The 19,751-nt window shown below is 42.0% G+C and overlaps 1 protein-coding gene across 1 annotated transcript; it reads left to right on the forward strand.

Annotated features, from left to right (window-relative positions):
- Positions 1–949: 949 nt before the first annotated feature.
- On the forward strand, positions 950–19,472 carry enc1 (ectodermal-neural cortex 1). The gene is made up of 3 exons (XM_020650912.3): positions 950–1,298; positions 10,364–12,181; positions 16,046–19,472. The coding sequence occupies exon 2, from the start codon at positions 10,370–10,372 to the stop codon at positions 12,143–12,145; it is 1,776 nt and encodes a 591-aa protein (XP_020506568.1). The 5' UTR covers positions 950–1,298; positions 10,364–10,369; the 3' UTR covers positions 12,146–12,181; positions 16,046–19,472.
- The last annotated feature ends 279 nt before the right edge of the window (positions 19,473–19,751 follow it).

The following is a 19,751-nucleotide window of genomic DNA, read 5'->3' on the forward strand; positions in this document are numbered from 1 at the left end:
TTGTGTCACTGAAGAGAAACTGGTTAAAGAGACTCTGAGGTTTGTGTAGTTCAAAATGTGAATACTCAAGTGTGTTTGTAAGTTTTTAAAATACAACCCCATTCCTAAAAAAACATTGAGACGTGCAAAATGTAAATAAAACCAGAATGTGATGATACACAAACCACTGAAACCTCATGTTTAGTTAAGAATAGAATAAGACAACAAAAACTATTCTCCCATTTTAGATTTGATGGCAGAATTTTTATTTTTTTAAAGAATTTGGGACAGGTTGTTCTTTGAGTCCAATGGCCAAAGAGGACATGCATCCATACACTTTGCTTTACTCCGGTTTCCCATCAAAACGAGCTATTTCTGCTTGATTCCTCAACTTATTTATGTCATAATTTCAAATAACAATGCTGGATCTCAAGAAATTTGATGCATGTATCCCGTGATAATGGGATGTCCTTTTAGGGCTTCTGTACTTTTTGCATTTATGTGACCACTGTCCCAGCTTAACTGGTATCAAATTCAAAATGTACATTTCCAAGTTTCAGCTTATATGTCTTGTATTTGTGTGCAGTCAATCTTTGTCTGATTTAAATTCTGTTTAGGCTATTTACAATTTTCACAGCCTCCTAACTTTTTAGAAATTAAACGAGGGAACCTAATGAATTAAAAATTCTGACATTTCCTTTAAAACTGAAAATAAAAGTTGGACTCTGACCTTAAAGGATCTTTTTTTTTTTTAAAGCTGAATTTGACTAAACTTACAAAACAATCTTCTTTAATTAGATAAACTTCAACCCTAAAGAGTTTGAATTCTCTGAGGATGTGTGGGAAGACACTCCACAGCTTTTTCTACACCCACCACCACCTCCTCTCTCTCTCTCTCTCTCTCTCTCTCTTCATTTCCTGCGGGGTGACGGTCCTCCCCCTCTCTCTGTAAACACACCCATCGCTTCCAGTGAGAGGAGGACTGGGAGCGCAGGAGGAGGACCGTCACTGTAGGAGCAGAGCCGCCGCGACGCACAAGCGACGCCTCCAAACACCTCTCCACCTCTCTCTCACTCTCTGTGTGTTCATCCTTTTTTTTTTACGCTATTTCGCGTCCGTTTTTTGTTTGAATCGGAGTTTGCAGACATCTCGTTGTGTCTCGTTGTGTCTCCTCATCCTGACCGCCCTCTGCCTTTCTTGGAAATATCCGCGGAGTTGTTCGCGCTCCCCGGGCGCAGGCTTGCATCGTGGCTCTTCCAGAAGTGGCATGTTCGAGGGATACTGCGGGCACTATTGAACTCCTGCTTTCACCTAAAGAGGTAAAATTAAACTCTCAATACCACCTGTACACATTACAGTTTCATCTGTTTTACCTGAGCAACTGCTGCACCCTTTTCTGACCACCTAATGATGGAGAAATCAAGAAAACGCAACAGAAAACAGGCTAAAGGACGCAGTGTTATAATGACATCCATTCATTTTTTTAAATATAATCTTATATGTTTATAATTAGCCCATAGAGAAAGCAATTTTTGTGTGTATTTATACTAATAATGCTCCAGATCTTCCCTGTTCTTTGTGCGTCTTTTTCCTGCACTCTCATGCATGCTCGAGATGTTTTACATATTTTAAAAGGCACATCAGGTGTCACGTGCTCTCCTCGCTGCTATAAATCGATTGACAGTGTTTTTATAAGTGGCTGTGAATCACTCAGATGTGTGTGGACAGGCGTAAATGAGAGATTTATATGAACGCAGACGTGCAGATCAATAGCTGCTGGATTCTTCTGCTTTTTTGCATCTTGTTTCATCTCCTCTTCCTCCCGAGCAGCAGCAGATGTAGAAAAAAAAAAAAAAAGCCTCGGTGGTGTTTACTTTTGAAGTCTCTCTCTCGCTCTCCCTCCCATCCCTCTTCCTGCATGAGTCTCTCCGGTTGACTGTGAACACCTGGCAATGATTTTAAACAGACTTGAGAGCCAGCCCAGGCCCTCAGATGGAGAGCAGTCTGCTGTGTGTGTGTGTGTGTGTGTGTGTGTGTGTGTATATGTGTATATATGCCTTTCTTCTGTGTGTGATTTCTTCTGAGTGTGGCATGTATGTACTTTCCGGTTCTGGATCTGTTTTTCTGTGAGGGGACCAGGATGATAACTCTTAAAAAACATCGAACCCAGACACTCCTGCTGACACTGAAGACATGTTTAGTGTTCAATGACAAGTCACAGAAATATGAGCGCTGATGTAAGATAAAAAATAATTGTAGGGGGATTTAGGGCTTAAACTCCGTCAGTATGAGTGAACTGCTAAATATTATATTTGCAATTTGCACAGAAGCTCCTGAGCGGACATGCATTGGTACATTTGATTTCCTCGACTTCCTCGTCTTTTGCCTCACAACAACAAATCTTGTTTTCCAAAATAAAGCAGTAATTGGTCTCATTATCTCCAGATAACAGGATCATTTTGTCCTCACTGATGAGATAAGCTAGGTTTTTTTTTATTTTGCAACTCTGCAGATACGAGATAAATGAGTTAGGATCTGGAGAAAACAACCAGATATTTACTTGTTATAACAGAAGCACAGAGTTTATAAAATGTATGGGTGCATGTCCGCTCAGGGCTTTTGTAAATTTGTTTAATATATTGCATCTGTAAAAATATAAATGCATGTTTAATGAGTCCTCAATAATGTCCTCAAACCGCTTCAAACCCTAAAAGTAGTCCGTTCACTTTGATTCATGAGAAAGAAAAGCTGCAAATTGTCACATTTCTGAAGCTAAAGACAGAAAATGTGTCTTTTTTTTTTTAAATCAATTTTGTTTCAAACTGAATCAAAGGTTTAGCAAGTTGTCAAAAAAGTTGCAGATTTTTTCTGTCAATCTCTGAGGAATTTAATTAATGCTGAAATCAGCGACTTGAAAAGTAGTTTGTCTGCGCGCTGTTATTCAGAGCTTTCAGTGATTTTTAAATAAACAGGCTGAAAAAAAAAAACACCATGCTGCCATGAAAGCTTTAACAGCTATCACTTAATGACTCACACTTTCTGCCAATTATATTCTCCAACACAAGTTATGTAAATGTTACTCAACTTGTTGTCTAAATGATCACTGTACTCAGAAGCCCTGTTCACACACACACACACACACACACACACACACACACACAGACAGACACACACACACACACACACACACACACACACACACACACACACACACAGACAGACAGACAGACACAGACAGACACACACACACACACACACACACACACACACACACACACACACACACACACACAACACAAGCTGCTGAAGAGACAGCGTGCAGGACGTTCTCGGGTCTTGTGATGGTTAAACGTGTCGTCCGGTTGTTTTTTTGTTGTTTGGGTTATTTTGCAGTTGCTTACATTCTTCTGTGTTTGGGTTGTTTTGCTTAGTCATTTTGATGCTTTTGCTTAGTCTGTGGAGGCACATTGTAAACCTGTGTTTGTTAAGGTGCTTTATAAATAAAGTTTTTATTATTATTATGACTAGGGATGTGCCGATGCATCAGTATCAGCCGATATCGGCCCTGTTGACAGACGTCGGCACATCTGCAAATAATTTGGTATGATCACATGTCAGTAGTCGATGTTTATTTGTTTTGCCAAATCAATTAAAAGCTGGCATCTACCTAACTACTGATTCAGAGGAGAGGTTTTAAATTGGGCAGATGAACAAACCCTGACTTGTTCGTCAAACATGAGAAAAAATGTCGGCATCGTGGGAGTCTCACTCCAAACGAAGTCAAAATACAAACATCTGTATCAGCATCGGTCTGATTACCGGTGCATGTCTAATTATGATTTAAAAAAACAACGCAGCAGTGGCAAGATGAAGCAACAGTGCAACCTCTGTTCCACGTGATCCAAAGTATCCAAAAGTGCTAAAGCTTAAAAAAAAAAAAGTCAGCTCTCTAAGTCAAATTTTTAATCAGTAGCTGCTGCGAGCGAGAAAGAGAGAGAGAGCAGCAGTGGTCTGTTCAGATTCACAGGTAAACACTGTCTCAATTTCACTTTGGCAACGTTTCTTGCGTTGTGCAACTGAGACAGTGAGCTGGGGATTGACGCCTGCAACACTTGGTGATTAGAAACAAGAAAATTACCCAACATTGGCTGCCGAGGATGTTGCCGTGGTAACGCAACTCAAATCGATAAAGTTCGACTTTTTAACAGAATTTTTACAGAGACAACTCTTATAGTTAGAGACAAGCCTTTTAAGTTCTTAAAATCATCTTCACTTTTCTCAGAGGTCGACCTTGATGCTTCACAACATTCGGTTGTTTTGTGGAAACTGTGGACATTTTCTAAAGCAGCCGGTCGGTTTCTGCTTTGTCTGAATTTTGACGTCCGCTTTGCACATTCATGTTTGTTTGTGAACCACTTTGTAAAGTCGTTTCTTGAAAGGGAATCTTTGCTTCCCTTCTCATTGGCAAGAAAGGTAAAAATGACATCCCAATTTCTGAGTTTGACCTTTGACCTTTCTGACGGTCCCAAATCCAATAGGTTCACAATCCCCGGTCGCACGTGTGATAAGCCAAACATGCAGCCATATTACACATCAACAAATCGATTATTCCAGCTCTGAGCTGTTTTTTTCTCTTCAAGTAGAAGAAGTCGTTGAAACGTGAGACGTTGAATGTCAGCCAGACAGTTGTCAGGAATTTCACGCCGACTTGTTTCTCTTCGGGATGTTTTGCAGCGAACGAGCAGACCAAAGCAATAATGTGATCTGAGCACTGAAACAGGATTTAGTTATCTGATTTCCCCATTAATCTGTGTTTACGGACGTGTGTGCTAAATACAGCCGCTTGTCTTAATGAGAGCTTTTAAAGAACGAGAGCTGGAACACAACTTCTGCAGAAGTCAGTGTCGTCCGCTGCACAGATGTTGATGATGTTGGGTGATGGCTCGTTTTTTAACAAAGGATAAACTCTCATTTAAATAACAAATGTATGAAGACCGGGGATCCAGGACCTGCTGGCTGAGTTAGTAATCCAGGCTTTATCCTTTAGTATGCAAATAGTTTAAGTATCTGGTTTTCTGCCTTTCTCTTTGTGCAGCTCTTACTGTGTGTGCTCGTGTATGTGTGTGTGTGTGTGTGTGCTCAAGTGTGTGTGTGTGTGTGTGTGTGTGTGTGTGTGTGTGTATTAGAAGGAAAATCGTTGATACATCAATACTTTTTGATACCACCTGCTTTCTTTCCAGAGGTTTATTTTTTGGTCTTTTTTGTGCTTTTTAGAGATAGGACAGTGGGAAGAGAGAGAGAGAGAGAGAGAGAGAGAGAGAGAGAGAGAGAGTAATGACATGTGGGGAAAACAGCCACAGGTCGGATTCGAACCTGGGCCGCGCACTTGGAGGAGAACAGCCTCTGTACATACAGAAGCAGAAGTTACGTTCTTACAAACGGCCAGAGAGCAGAGGAGGTGAAGCACTGCAACGTTGCCAATGCTACTGTGCAATTTAGTGATTTACAAAAAAAAAAGGTTTACAAGCAGCTCTGGATAAATGTGATGTTATTGTTAGTACTTTTGCTTATAAAGGATTCCACATTATTATTCCTTAACAAACAAGCTAAGCTAACATAAACAACAGTCTCTCCTCACATTGTGAGTCTGAAAAAAAAGCCTCCCAAACGATGATTTTTAACATGAATCGTCTTCCTTTGTGCTTTTGCATCTTTAAATAATCAATATTTTAAATAAGGAACACAGAGAATGTTAAATTCTGTGAGTAGAAAACAGAGGGCGCTGAAACGCTGCTAGCTCTCTGGCTAGTGTTAGAGTGTACTTTAGTTATTCACCAAAGAAGTTTTAGTTTATATCACTGCTGTGTTGGCTACTGTTTTTGAGAAGTAGAATGAATACTATTTTATTCAAAGTTTTCATAAATCACTGTGTTGGGAAATTGTTGTACAAGCTCATATCTGATTCATCATTTTAGGCTGTGCTAGAGGCATTTAGCGGTACTGGTATTGGTTTCCAACAACAACACCGATCTCTGCAATGGGCGGGAAATTAGCAAATTTGGAATAATCAACACTGTCCTTGATGGGTTTAAAAAAAAAATTGATCCTGTTGGACCAATCAGGGTGTCTACTTGTCTCTCAGCGTCTGTTCTTCATACCTGCACCACTCAAGCTAATAACATGCTAATTATTAGCATATGCTAAACCACTCTGATTTAGTACCTCGTTATAACGACCACTCATCAAATTAAGGCGCTTACAAGTTCCAATTAGAGAACATAAGCTGCAGTATCAGTGTGTGTGTGTGTGTGTGTGTGTGTGTGTGTGTGTGTGTGTGTGTGTGTGTGTGTGTGCGTGTGTGCATGTGTGTGTGTGGGAGGTGACACATGCAGGTGAGAGATTCTCGTTATAGCTCAGCCAGAGGCCACTAGATGAAGGGTTTGCCAGTTTTTGTCAGAGCTGGAATGCAATAATTCCTGTTGAACCAACATCGCGTTTATGTTTTTCTTAATATTTCATCAAGTTGTGATTAATTACATTCCTTCTCCTTTGAGTTATTATAAATATTTTTTATTACTAAGAGCTTATAAAGAGTAAAGTGTACCTTGGAGCTGCGGTGGAAACACCAGTGAAACATTAACCGGTTAGGCTGTTTATTCTTTTGGTTCTTTGGAGCTTTTTTCACACCTACTGTGTAAGTGATTGAGTTTCAATATTAAACCAGATTCTTCTGTGATGAGTCATTGACGTGACTTAGAGACCTCAGCTGTGTTTGCAGATTTTGACAGATTTATCTTTCAGTTGAAATTTGTTTTGATCTCTTGTCATTTCTCACATCTTTGCTCCTCTTGGTCTCCATTTATGAAGCTGGGTCCTTGTGTTGTTGTGTTGTTGTGTTTTTTGATTGTGTGAGTTGGATTATTTTTGGCCTTGGCTTTTTATTATGCTGTTGTGTTCTCATGATATTTTGGCTATTTTGGTGTTGTGTAACTTGCTGTTTGTAGTAATAATTTCACAGTTCTGATTCCAATGACACAAGATCTCACAGAAACTTGTGCGATCATGACATGACTTTAGTAGAAAAACAAATATGGAGGACGATCAACGTTGTCAGCTGGCTGTCCTTCCTCTGTGATGCAGCACAATGAGAAACATAATATGGGTGAAATCCTGGCTGAGAAGACAGTATAGAGCGTACAGTTGTGTTCATCTTCCACTCTTGATTGTGAGCTGTAAATAAACAACAACACAATATCCGGTTGGTGATGCTTCCCCCGTCTGCTCGCTCTCATTGGCTATTGTTTTCTGTTAGAGGCAGTCCGATTTTAGATTGGGGAGACTGCGACTCGATCGAGCGCTGTAAGATAATTTGTATTGACAACACACACTTGAGGTTCATTCTGACAAATAATAGGTATCGACAAGCCTCGAATCAGGTCAATAGATTGTTTTGTTTGGTGGGGGGGGGTGCTAGTTGCAGTTTGTCTTCAGAGGAACATGAATGTATTTCCTAAATTTCCAGGCAATCCAACCATCAGTCAATGAGACATTTCACCAAAAAACTACAAATATTACTTCAGAAAGATGCTGGACGGTTTAACACCAAAGCACCATGAATGTGTTGGTGTAATATTTGTTGAGATATTTCAGTAAGAATGAAAGTAGTTGTTGTAAAAAGTGTCTGAAAACACATGTACTTCTTACTCATTGTCCTTCCCCACGTTTCTGGTCTTTACCTCCAGGCCGCGTTTAAAGCTTTTTTGTGTAATGCATCTTCGGTCATTTAAATACAGTCTGCTAAATCATGCTGCAGGTGGTGTTTTCTGCGTTGACAGCTGAAATAAAAACAGGCAAGTTTTGGTGTCTTGCAGTCAGAAAAATAAATGTGTAATAGAGAGCAGCTGGTTTGGGGCGTTACCTAGAATGTAATCATGCTCCCAGAACGTAAAACAAGAAACAAACCCGAATGCATAAGAACGCCTCTTCGGCCTTTCATTTTGTACATGCAGGGTTCACATCTGCTTGTCTATTCAGGAGACGGCATGGAGAGGATTTTTGGATTCACATGATGCAACTTAGAGAAAATTAAAACTGTCCTCACCCCTCGGTTGCATCGACATCGGTGTGGCAGAGGAATCATTCATGACCCACAGGAGCGTTTGAACTCTATTTGTCTTAAGAGTGAAGGATTTACAAAAAAATCAATTTCACCACCTGGAGGTTTGTAAAACATGTTCTCAGTGGCAGCTCTGGTTAGCTTGACTCTTTTCTGTTGTGTTGGTTTGCAACCAGTGTTCCCAGCATGCAGCAAAATCGAATCAAAACACATATTGCCTCAGAATTGAAAAAAAGATGCAGTGTCTCTGCCATGTTACTACTCTTGAGTCTCTGCAAAAAGCCAATATTTAATTGTATTTTGGCATGCAGATAAGCAGAATATTTGGCAAAGATTGATGAGTGTTTAAAGCAGTTAAATGGATGTTTCTAAATCTTTTTTTTTGCACTGAAAACTTGTCAGAATTGGATTAAAGTTTAACCTGCAGATTTATGGACAGATTGTGAACAGTCTTAAAATGTATCCGTCTTTGATTACACCTTTTTATACGTTTTGAGAGACCTGGAAGAGAACTTAAAAAGTCTTTAATTCTGGTCTAGTCAGAGTATCTGACAGATGTACAAGGTCAGATGGGGACTTGGTGCTTCTGGAAATCGAGTGCATGATGCACTTGACATGTCTGGAAATTGGATGGAATGAAAGCGAGCTCCGAGCGAGGACAAGGCAAGGACAGAGAAGATGGGAGAGCTTGCGACTTTCCAGAGAGGGGGAGTGGAGTAAATTCTGTGCATTTCTCAGAGGCTTAAAAGACTCCTGCTGTCTCTTTCTTTCCTCTCCTCTTAAAGAGCTCTGCAAAAAGGGACTCTTGCATGTAAATTGTGGTATCTCAAAAAGAAGGGGATTAGCAGTGCTTGGGATTGAAATGGAAAAAGCCTCCCAGTATCTGCGAGGAAGACAAGTGTTATCTACTTGACCTTCCTAACTCCCAGAAGTATGCTGTTTTGCAACTTGTAATCACTGGATCTCTTGCTAAATGTCTCTCTATCTCCGGGGGAGGGATTACAATACTCCTCTGAAAAAATGCACATCATTCATCACATTATGGTGGAGCTGCAGATGTAATGTTTCAGCAGCGACATCTCAGTGTGAGCATGCACAATAGTTCAGCTGAGGGTACAATTCAATAAGGAAAACGAGGCCTCCTATAATACTCGAGCAGTCTGCTTTTTCACGACTTATCTCAAAGACAAATAGCAGTCTCTCTGGGGAAAAAAACCTAAATAAGCCTAAATTCACAGTGCTTAACATACAGCTTGTGTCCAATACGTTTTCATTTTAAATCTCAGGGGAAATAGTCGGGCCATAAATTTGAGACAGAGTACCATAAAAATTGACAGTTCAATGACAGAAGAGGAAGCAAAGGGACTGGAAATCTTTCGAGAATTTAGGTCGAGTCTAAATGAAAAGCATAACAATTATTTGAAACCCCGATGATATAAGTTCTTCTCTTATGCTGTGTCCTCACATCAAACAAACCCACAATTTACTGAAAGTTTGCCCCCGTCTTTACGGGAAACTCATTATTCTGTTGCTAAACTCTCAACTGCCACCAAGAGAATTTTAAAATCTTTCTCAACTAGCAGACCTAATTGCAATGAGTCACTCTTTAAACAGAGAACCTTCCCCTCGGGTGTCTTCCTGGCAAAGCAAAAGGCACTCTTATTGAATTTCAAAACTGATTGAAATTCTTTAGTGGATCTTTTGCGGCACTGGGGCGGTTTGCTTGAGGCCAAAGTGAAAGTGCCTCTTCTAGTGACAAGAGATACCAGAGTCAAGATACCAGAATTTCAGCTATGAAATGATACTTGTAAAAATCAAACCTGTTTCAATACCATGGCAACAAAAGGGTAAAGAAGTAAAGAAGTTCTAGGCACCAAATTTTAGATAATAAAAAATTGCAGGCAGACTCCCCTCCCCTGAATTACACAAATATCTGAAACATTGCCAACTTATTAGTGCAATTTAGATGGTCTGCAGATTTTCGAGGAATCTAACAATCTTTCCACAGTCAGTTCTTTTCATAATGGAAGCAATATCCAGCAGAAATATTTATAGATGACTCTGAGCAGTTTTTATGGAGAGAAATGCATGAAGAATCCCAGAGTGTGTATATATATATATATATATATATATATATATATCTGTCATGTACAACCCACACTGTGACTCACACCAACCATAAACAAAACACAGTTGAACCTTGTATGATGGGCTTTCTGTGTAAAATGCATTGATGAGAGATTTTTCTTGTCTTTTCTTTTTTTTCAGGATTCAATGAAAATGTCCGTGTGTGTCCATGAGAACAGGAAATCCCGAGCCAGCACCGGCTCGATGAACATCTACCTGTTCCACAAGTCGTCCTACGCGGACAGTGTCCTCATGCACCTGAACTCGCTGCGGCAGCAAAGACTCTTCACAGATGTCCTGCTTCACGCCGGCAGTCGCTCCTTCCCCTGCCATCGCGCCGTGCTGGCCGCCTGCAGCCGGTACTTCGAGGCCATGTTCAGCGGAGGGCTGAGGGAGAGCCAGGCGAGCGAGGTCGACTTCCGAGACTCCATCCACCCGGAGGTTCTAGAGCTCCTGCTGGATTACGCCTACTCGTCACGTGTGGTCATCAATGAAGAGAACGCAGAGTCGCTACTGGAGGCCGGGGACATGCTAGAGTTCCAAGACATCCGGGATGCCTGTGCCGAGTTCCTAGAGAGGAACCTTCATCCGTCAAACTGCCTCGGCATGCTGTTGCTGTCCGATGCCCACCAGTGCACCAAGCTGTCGGAGCTCTCCTGGGGCATGTGCCTCAGCAACTTTCCCGCTATTTGCAAGACAGAGGACTTTCTCCAACTGCCCAAAGACATGGTGGTGCAGCTTTTGTCACATGAGGAGCTTGAGACAGAAGACGAGAGACTCGTTTATGAAGCGGCCCTCAACTGGATCAACTACGACCTGGAAAAGAGGCACTGCCACCTCCCAGAACTCCTGAGAACAGTTCGCCTGGCACTCCTGCCGGCCATCTTTCTCATGGAGAACGTCTCCACAGAAGAGCTGATCAACTCTCAGGCAAAGAGCAAGGAGCTAGTGGATGAAGCCATCCGGTGTAAGCTGAAGATCCTGCAGAACGATGGCGTTGTTAATAGCCCGTGTGCCAGGCCGAGAAAGACAAGCCATGCCCTTTTTCTTCTGGGGGGGCAGACCTTTATGTGCGACAAGCTGTACCTTGTGGACCAGAAAGCCAAAGAGATAATCCCAAAGGCCGACATTCCCAGCCCAAGAAAAGAGTTCAGCGCATGCGCCATCGGCTGCAAGGTGTACATAACTGGCGGGAGAGGCTCGGAAAATGGTGTGTCCAAAGATGTGTGGGTCTACGACACGGTTCAAGAGGAATGGTCCAAGGCAGCCCCCATGCTTATTGCGAGGTTTGGCCATGGTTCTGCAGAGCTGAAACACTGCCTCTACGTGGTGGGAGGTCATACCGCTGCGACCGGCTGCCTCCCGGCATCTCCGTCCGTGTCCCTCAAACAGGTCGAGCAGTTCGACCCGGTTGCAAACAAGTGGACAATGGTGGCGCCTTTGAGAGAGGGCGTGAGCAACGCGGCAGTGGTCAGCGTCAAGCTCAAGCTCTTTGCCTTCGGCGGAACCAGCGTCACCCACGACAAGCTGCCCAAGGTGCAGTGCTACGATCCCCAGGAGAATCGATGGACCGTCCCCGCTTCCTGCCCTCAGCCTTGGCGCTACACAGCCGCCGCCGTGCTCGGAAACCAGATCTTCGTCATGGGCGGGGATACCGAATTCTCTGCGTGCTCGGCCTATAAGTTCAGCAGCGATACCTACCAGTGGACTAAAGTTGGCGATGTGACGGCCAAGCGTATGAGCTGCCAGGCCGTCGCGTCCGGGAACAAACTGTATGTGGTGGGCGGATACTTCGGCACGCAGCGGTGTAAAACTCTGGACTGCTACGACCCAACGCTGGATGCTTGGAACAGCATCACTACTGTGCCCTACTCGCTCATTCCCACCGCTTTTGTCAGCACTTGGAAACATCTGCCTGCTTGAGCCCCAAAAAAACCTCTGTACAACCTTTTTCATGAGGTGAGTTTGACCTTTGTTTTTCCTCATATAAAAATCGGTCTCTGGTGGATTGATATTGATTCTTCAAAACTTGCACATATGACAGTGATTTAGCCTCACCGACAATGTTGTAGAAGGGAAAATGGTGTACTAATGGCATTCTCTCTTTGAAGTGTTAGACATCTGCACCTTCTCCTTTTTCCTTCAGCCATCTGTAAAACATTGATATTCTGTTGTATTTCTATGCATTTCTCATGTATTTAGTGGATAGACCAATCTGTGTGGACTTCAAAGTGAGATTTCTTGGCTTATATGACAGATTTTTTACAAAAAACCCCTCAAAGAAACAAAATCTTTTTGGCAGGGATACTTAAGATCTGGCAAAGATACATATGGAATTAGCCAATTTAACATTAACGTGTCACAGACAAGCCGACAAATCAATGAGGCCTATTGATCTGCTACTTATATGCATTTGATGCTTCTCTAAGGCTTTTGGATTTTAAATATAATAGAAAAAAAGACAGGAGAAGCATTGTCCTCTATAAGAAGAAGAAAAAGAAGAGGAAGTCACTCGAGCAGGGAGGGTTGACCGGTGGGGGGATTGATAGAGGCTTGTGTGCGTTAGTTAAGTGAGTTATGTAGCTGTGGGGATGGGCTGAAGGACACAGAGGGTAATTGAAAGAGAATAGGATACTTTTATTGCTCCTGTGGGGGAAATCCCTCTAAGCGGGTCAAAAAAAAAAAAAGGGGGTCTGCCAATTAGACAAGCCACACACCAGCAGGCTACAACACCATGGCGAGGCTAATCCACTCCCAGTCGCCTCGCTTTGATGAGGTTATGGTCTTTACGCTGGGCGAGAGGAAGGCAGCCAGCGACTCACGCGGCGTCGGGAAACCATTCATCATCAGTTACAAGCAGAGGTGTCTGAGAGAGGTGGCAGCAGGAGAAAAGCGAGGAGGGCGAGTTGTAGGGCTAGAGAGCGTAAGCGCTTTCCTCCTCTGCTCGGTCAGACACACATCATCCCCACAGAGCAGTGGTACTGTTTAACTCAAGTCCATTGCACGTCGTCTTGGCCTCGTTCAAACCCCCTGCTCTCCTGCTCTGACGATAAACAACCCGGACGTATGTGGAGCATGGGTAGTCAGCTGGCAAAACCTGAGCTTTCCTCATGCTGCAGGCTCTCGATCACATCACATCGTGCAAGTCTCTGCAGCCCACACTGATGCCCCCCCCTTCACTTATCCATGAAGGCTGTCCTTTTCATTTATCTGTTTTTGTTGAAGTGGCTGAAGGCCCCTCAGCTCCTGAGAAAGAAAAAGGAGGGAATTAGAGTGACTCCCCAGCTGTCCAGCACGGCACAGCCTCTCATTCGATTATGCTAGGAAGCAGCTCGGAGGAAACTCAACTGCTGCAAGACTGTGATGCTCATCCTCTCCACGGGATGAAATATTTTTTTTTACCACTCATTATTCCCTTTTCTTTTCAGTGACTCATCTCTGAAAGAAAGAGACTAAGACTGAAGGTTTTAACTAACTCTAAGCCAGTTGAAACACAGTTGCTCAGTGAAGGGTTTAATCCTGCAACTGATTTAATACAGAATGTGATTTTTGGAGCGCCTGCCTGTCATTGCAACTGACAGTCTTCTCCGTGAAAAGAAGAATTTGTTGGAATGGAAAAGAAGGCTGAGTGTTTAGGGGATGAAAGGGGAAAGGAAGTACGCTAGACCTCACAGACGGAGATTGTAGCTGCGAGGCAAAAAAGAGAAGTTCTTAGTTTTTCTCGGGGGAACAACTTTGTCTGAGATTCCTCCTTTTCCTTAGAAAGCTTTCAGTAAAAAAAAAAAATCAAATAACAAAATTCATGACTTGCTTCCTTGTTTAAAGTGTCACAGTATTTTCAGCATGACTGTTGGTGATGTTTTGATTTAGAAAGGTATTTACACACAGAGAAACTATTATGAGTAACGTGGATCATATGAACACCCACGTAATCGTTTCTTACTCACTTTGCTTAGCCTGAAAGGAGTAAGTATTTGAACAAAAATGTAGCTTTCAGGCCAAGGAATGCTAACTTTAAGGCTAAGGGAGCAACTTAAATGGGTCTATCACGAAAGAATGAGAACGTCTCTGTATGTGATTTGGTCCTGTTTAGCATCATCTGGTTTCGTTTTACCATGAGAGTTCAAATCAATCACAATCTAAAAGAATGAGCCAGGAGTAGGCTGTGACATTTACACAGTGTTGAAGAAATATGGTGTCATTTAGGGTAAAAACTTTTGCTGAATATGAAGCCAGAAAACAAACAAGCCGAGCCTAAACTCCTGGAAATTTCTACTCCTGTCCAAAAAAAAAAAAAAATCTGGGATCTTCCCCCCCCTGGAAAATTGAAAGACATTGTTACACTTGTTACAAATGTTATCTCGAGACACTTTAGAAAAAAGACCCGACGTTAATCAACATTTAGCAAAATGACAGTGGCATGTAAAAAACTTTACGAGGCAAAACCCGACTCATGACGAACAGCCATCTGCTGAAACTGCGCCCGGGTTACAGTGTTACCCTCGCAGAGACAATACTCGGACGATCCGTCCAGGTATATTTATGGCCGCCCAAGTATATTTCTGAATTGCTGCGTGTATGAGGGAAAGAGCGAGAGAGAGCGGTCCGCCGTCCGTCCGAGCTATCATCCAGTAATGGAACAGATTGAGGTGCAACACTCATGTCAAAACCTGAAGCTTCTCATGCCTTCATTTCTATATTTTTGTGAAATGGGTTTTGATCAATAAGCCTCCTCTTACTTGGATCACTTTTCAAAACGCGAGTAATACAGTACGGTGGGACGGGACAAGCTGCTGTGTGTAAGAGAGTGTGGAGAGTGTGTGTGGATAGGAGAACCCTAAGTAATAGAATAAAGCAAAACTATTAAAATGTAATCTAGTAAAGTAAGCTAGTAAAAAAGGTTTAACCCTCCCGAATAAATCTTGTCCCAGTATATCTTAAGTGTCACTACAATAATCTTCTGCCATTTTTGAAAAGTGCAAGTGAGAGCAAGTGTTTACTTTTGATGCACCAGTGGCATTTTAAGAGAAAAGTTAGCCCGCTCTTCTTTTTTGGCTTCATCAGCAACAAAAGCTTTCACTCATAACCAGATTGCCACTGAGTATAAAGCACTCTTCAGGGTTCACTCAAACAGCAGTGGAAAGACCTGCTGTGCAGAGATAGCTGATTATATTACATTCACAGTAGCCACACATAAGACCTGCCGAGTGTGTGAGCCGCACGGATAAGTGCGTGTAAGTAAAAGCTTTAAAAAAAAAAAATTAAATCACAAAAGTCAGATTGAAATTCTCGTGTTACAGAGTCATGCGTAGGCTGAGGTGGAGATAAAAAGCTTCAGGGCCAGACTGAGGAAACAGTAGGTGGGTTCAAATCTATAGAGAGTGGATAGAACATTAGTACTTTAACAATGAAAAAAATCCTATCCAAATCTCCATCTCTGTACAAACCCAACATTTTAAAATAGGGGAAAATATGCTAAATGAATTTGGATAGAAAGTGGGTGGAGTAGTGAGTGTTGAGAATGACATGGGAGGATGCACAGGTCAGACTTGAACCCGGGCCGACAACTCGGAGGACTACAACCTCCTACATGGGGTGCGAACTAACCGCTAGGCCATCTGCACCCTGGAAAATGTTTTTTTCTTGAAGTTGCTTTGGTGATCAATGAGCATAATGCATGCTCTTTGTTTTCCCAGACAGATTGTCTTAAGTCGTCTTTTTGTACTTTGAATAGTCACCTTTAAAACATTAAACGTTGTTTCTGTCTTTATGCATCTCATCTGCTTATAATTTTTTACAAATGATTCCTTTTCTCCTCCTCAGATTTCCCTGTTTTGCATCATCTACTGGACTCCGACTGTGAAGAAAGCACACGTCATCCTTCTCTCCGGAAAAGAGACACACACCGAGCAGTGATGTACAGACACCCGCATTCATCTCAACGCTGCAAAAAAAAGATGCAGACGGAGACGCGCATAACAGCCGGACACTTTACTGGAATGATGTCACGTCTGATCCCCCCACCCCCCCCCACCCCCCACCGAGAAGGAGGACGTACAGTACAGCCGCTCACTTAAACAAACAAACAAACCAAACAAACTGCTGCTTGTTTATTTGAGGCACAGAGACTGCGACTGTGTGGCACATCAGGCTTTTCATGCTGCCATATGAGGACTGCAAACACATCACATTCCCCCCATTTAGTCATCACAGGCTTGTGAGGATAATGTTTTTTTTTTTTTTCTAAATAAGAAGAAAAAATGCTCTTTTTCATGGAGACTGCAATGTAAAGCATGATGGATGTTCTCTTTAGATCGATGGGAGGAGAAGGCAATGATTGGTGTGCTTCAGAAGAGAAAGCGACTTCGTTTGACTGAGTGTAGCTGATTTATGAAAAGGCACAATGAAGGAGCTAATCTCCCCCCTTCTTTCCTCCTCTAATAAGCTCTTTTATTTGACCCTTTTGTATCTTATTTTCCTTCATGTTTCTAACTGCTTTGACATAAAAAAACAAACCTTTTGAGTGTTCCTCTCATGAAGGCTCTGGCAGTTTGCTGTCGCTGCAAACCACGAGGTGTTGATGACCAACACCAGCTGAGGTTGAGGAGGACGGCAGGGGTGGAGGTGCCTCGGGGGGTTACGACCTTACATGTTTGCTGTTTTGCAGCTACGCATTAACGCCCGCTGAGCGCCGGTTAACTAACCCCACTTTGCACACACAGGGGCGGTATTAAGTGTCCGGATTCAACGCTGTCGCATTCAGCTGTATGCTTATTTGCTGTAATAGACCGGCTGTGCTTCTGTTATTCCGAGAAAAGCTGCGTCTCGCTTGCTGAGTCACAGCTGAATGGTTTTTAGAGCATGTCCACTCATAGTGATTCAGTGAAACTGGCATGAACTCTTCTCTGTGCTCGCTGAAATACTGTCACCTTAACCCCCCGAACTGAGAATGAATCAGTTTCTTTTGCTGCAATGTAGTCTTAATTTATATGACAATAATAACTCTTGTTATGTTAATATGTTTAATCCTATTTATTTCTTCTCTGCCTGCATTCTTACGTGAATGTATGTCTGGGTTATGTCATGCATGGCCAGGTGTTGTGTGTTTTTTTGTTGTTTTTTTAAATCTCAGTTGGGCTGCATTTTGCACAGTTCAGTCTTTCCTAAGAGGAGCTTGTTCTTTTTTAAAAATAAATCCTCTCAAAGGATTTTCATTCATGTGTGAGTGTGGATGGAAGAGGAAGACTGGCTCGGGTTACTGATGGTGTGAAGAAGTTTAGTCCACAAATTAGAAGTCCAACACTTAAACAACCAGAAATATAAAACTACTGGAACGCCCAAATTAGTCATTTTGACTTTTTTTTTAATTGAATAATTGCACAAGAATTGCAATAATCGAAATTAAATCTTTAATGCTAGGATAGGTAATGCCATAGCCTCTGAAAGGGTAATAAAAACATTACAAAGCAAAATGTATATCAAGAAACAAGCTGACTTAGAAAGCTATATGAATATACATGTTATAAGAAACAATTACAGGTTCAAATGAAAATCAGGCAAGTGTTTTCCTTTAAGCAGGCTAATTTGTAGCAAGGCAGCATTTAGAGCACAACACTTCCTGCACATGTTTAAACTTAATGCAAACAGCTAGAGTTAATAAATTGCAAAAAAATGTTTTAGAGCAGATAGAAACATTTGAAAATCTAGGAATAATCTATAGGTAGCCTTGCAACATTTTAAAAGAACCAACTGGTAAAAAAAAAAAACCTTTTTAAAAACGCAGTAAAAGAAGAATGGAAGTATTCATCTCTAAGAAGGCTAACTTGAACAAGGCTGCAATTTTAGCATCTTCCTGCTCAGTTTTAACCCTGGCGAGAGTTAGCCTTGCAGTATTGTTAAAAACAACAACAACTGGAAACAACAGCTTGTTGCTAGTTAATGGAATAGTTCCGCCTATCTTCAATAGCAGGAGCATGAAGGAAACATGAAAAAGATTATGGAAAAACTACGATTAAGACAGTAAAGGCTATTTGAAGGAGAAGTTCTCTAAACGTTGTTTTTTGTAACTTAAAATGAAACATAAACACAAAAAGAGTCAAATTGACTGCTTTGGTCGTTCCCAGACGTCCTGTATGGGCCTCAACAAAGCATGAAGATATGAACCATAAACAGACACGGCTGCTGGAATGATGCAGCGTGTGATCCAGTATTTATCAGAGAGGTTACAGAGCGACCCTGACGCGGTGAAGAATGCGACAAGTCTCTGCAGCTGTCGTCGGGACAGCTGGAGGGACAGTCTCAACGTGCTAACCTTGGCTTCTTGAGAGAGCATTAACCCACAGTCTTCCTCACCATTAGACCGAGAAAGAGTTGAATCCAGTAAGCTGTGCATTGATAAGGGCAGACACCGCAGTGCTTTTCACCATTGTGTCAATAATGCACATACGTAGAAGTAAAAAAAAAAAAAAAAGGAAAAAAAATGGCAAGTTCCTAAAGACCAAAAAGAGAGAATGTCTTAAAACAAACTTGCATATTTGTTCACTCTAATCAGTGTTTTGTCTGTTTGTCCGTCTACGTGACCTGAACATTGACGCTTTGCATTTGAATATTAATGGAATCATTGAATTTCAATGTAAGAGGTAATGTTTTTGGTGGATTATATGTATATCTTTTTTCAAAATGTCTTTCCTCGTGGAGTCATGAAACCAATCAAATCTGTGGGCATAATAAAAAAAAGAAGCTCAGTGAATTCCTGCTCAGCTCCTTAAGCCACCACCCAAGAGCTCTTCCTTTTATTGGCCTTTTCCACGGCTTCTATAGGGACCCTTGAGGCTCCGTAATGTTGACCTCCTCCGACCACTGAACACAGAGCCTCTGGCCCCGACCAATCAGATAAGAGCGTCTCCTTCCCATAGAGCCCTAGTTTCCCCAGCAACAGCGAGTAATGAATGCCCCCCTTCAATTTGCACCTAATTGCTGAGTGGCATTTCCCTATATCTGCTCTAGCCCTCCTCTTATTATCCTGTGTTTTATCTGGAAATCCAGCTGGCTCACATTGGAGCGCAATGCCTCATGTAATGATGTAAATTAGACAGAAAAAAAAGACACTGTCAGCGTGCATCAGTTTCATTTCTTTTGTCATGTAAGAGTTTAATTTCTATTTTTATGGCATTATTTTGTACATGTGATTTTTTTCACAATGTGAAATTCATGGCTAATAAACATAAGAGTTTTTTCCTCTTGACTGTAACACCGCGTCTCCGTCTTTTGTCTGGTTATATGTATGGATTTAATAGCGATTAAGCCTCAGCACTGCTTTCTCATTATTGCATTTTCCGAATATTTCGGCCGCTTCAGAGTGAATTCAGCAGCCTGAAGAGTCCTGAGGTATTTAAGGCAGTATATCATGCGTACAGCTTTTGTTCTGTGGAGGAGGGACTGAAATCATCTTATCTGTGCCTCTGGCTCTTTAAGCTTGCTGCACATGAACAGTGCAAAAAAACACAGCCAGATACTTTCCCTTTCTCTG

This window comes from Labrus bergylta, chromosome 17, assembly GCF_963930695.1.
Source record: "Labrus bergylta chromosome 17, fLabBer1.1, whole genome shotgun sequence".
NCBI lineage: Eukaryota > Metazoa > Chordata > Actinopteri > Labriformes > Labridae > Labrus > Labrus bergylta.

What these genes read in the sequence shown, in the direction of transcription:
- enc1 (XM_020650912.3), top strand. Translation starts at nt 10,370, where the DNA reads ATGAAAATGTCCGTGTGTGTCCATGAGAACAGGAAATCCCGAGCCAGC.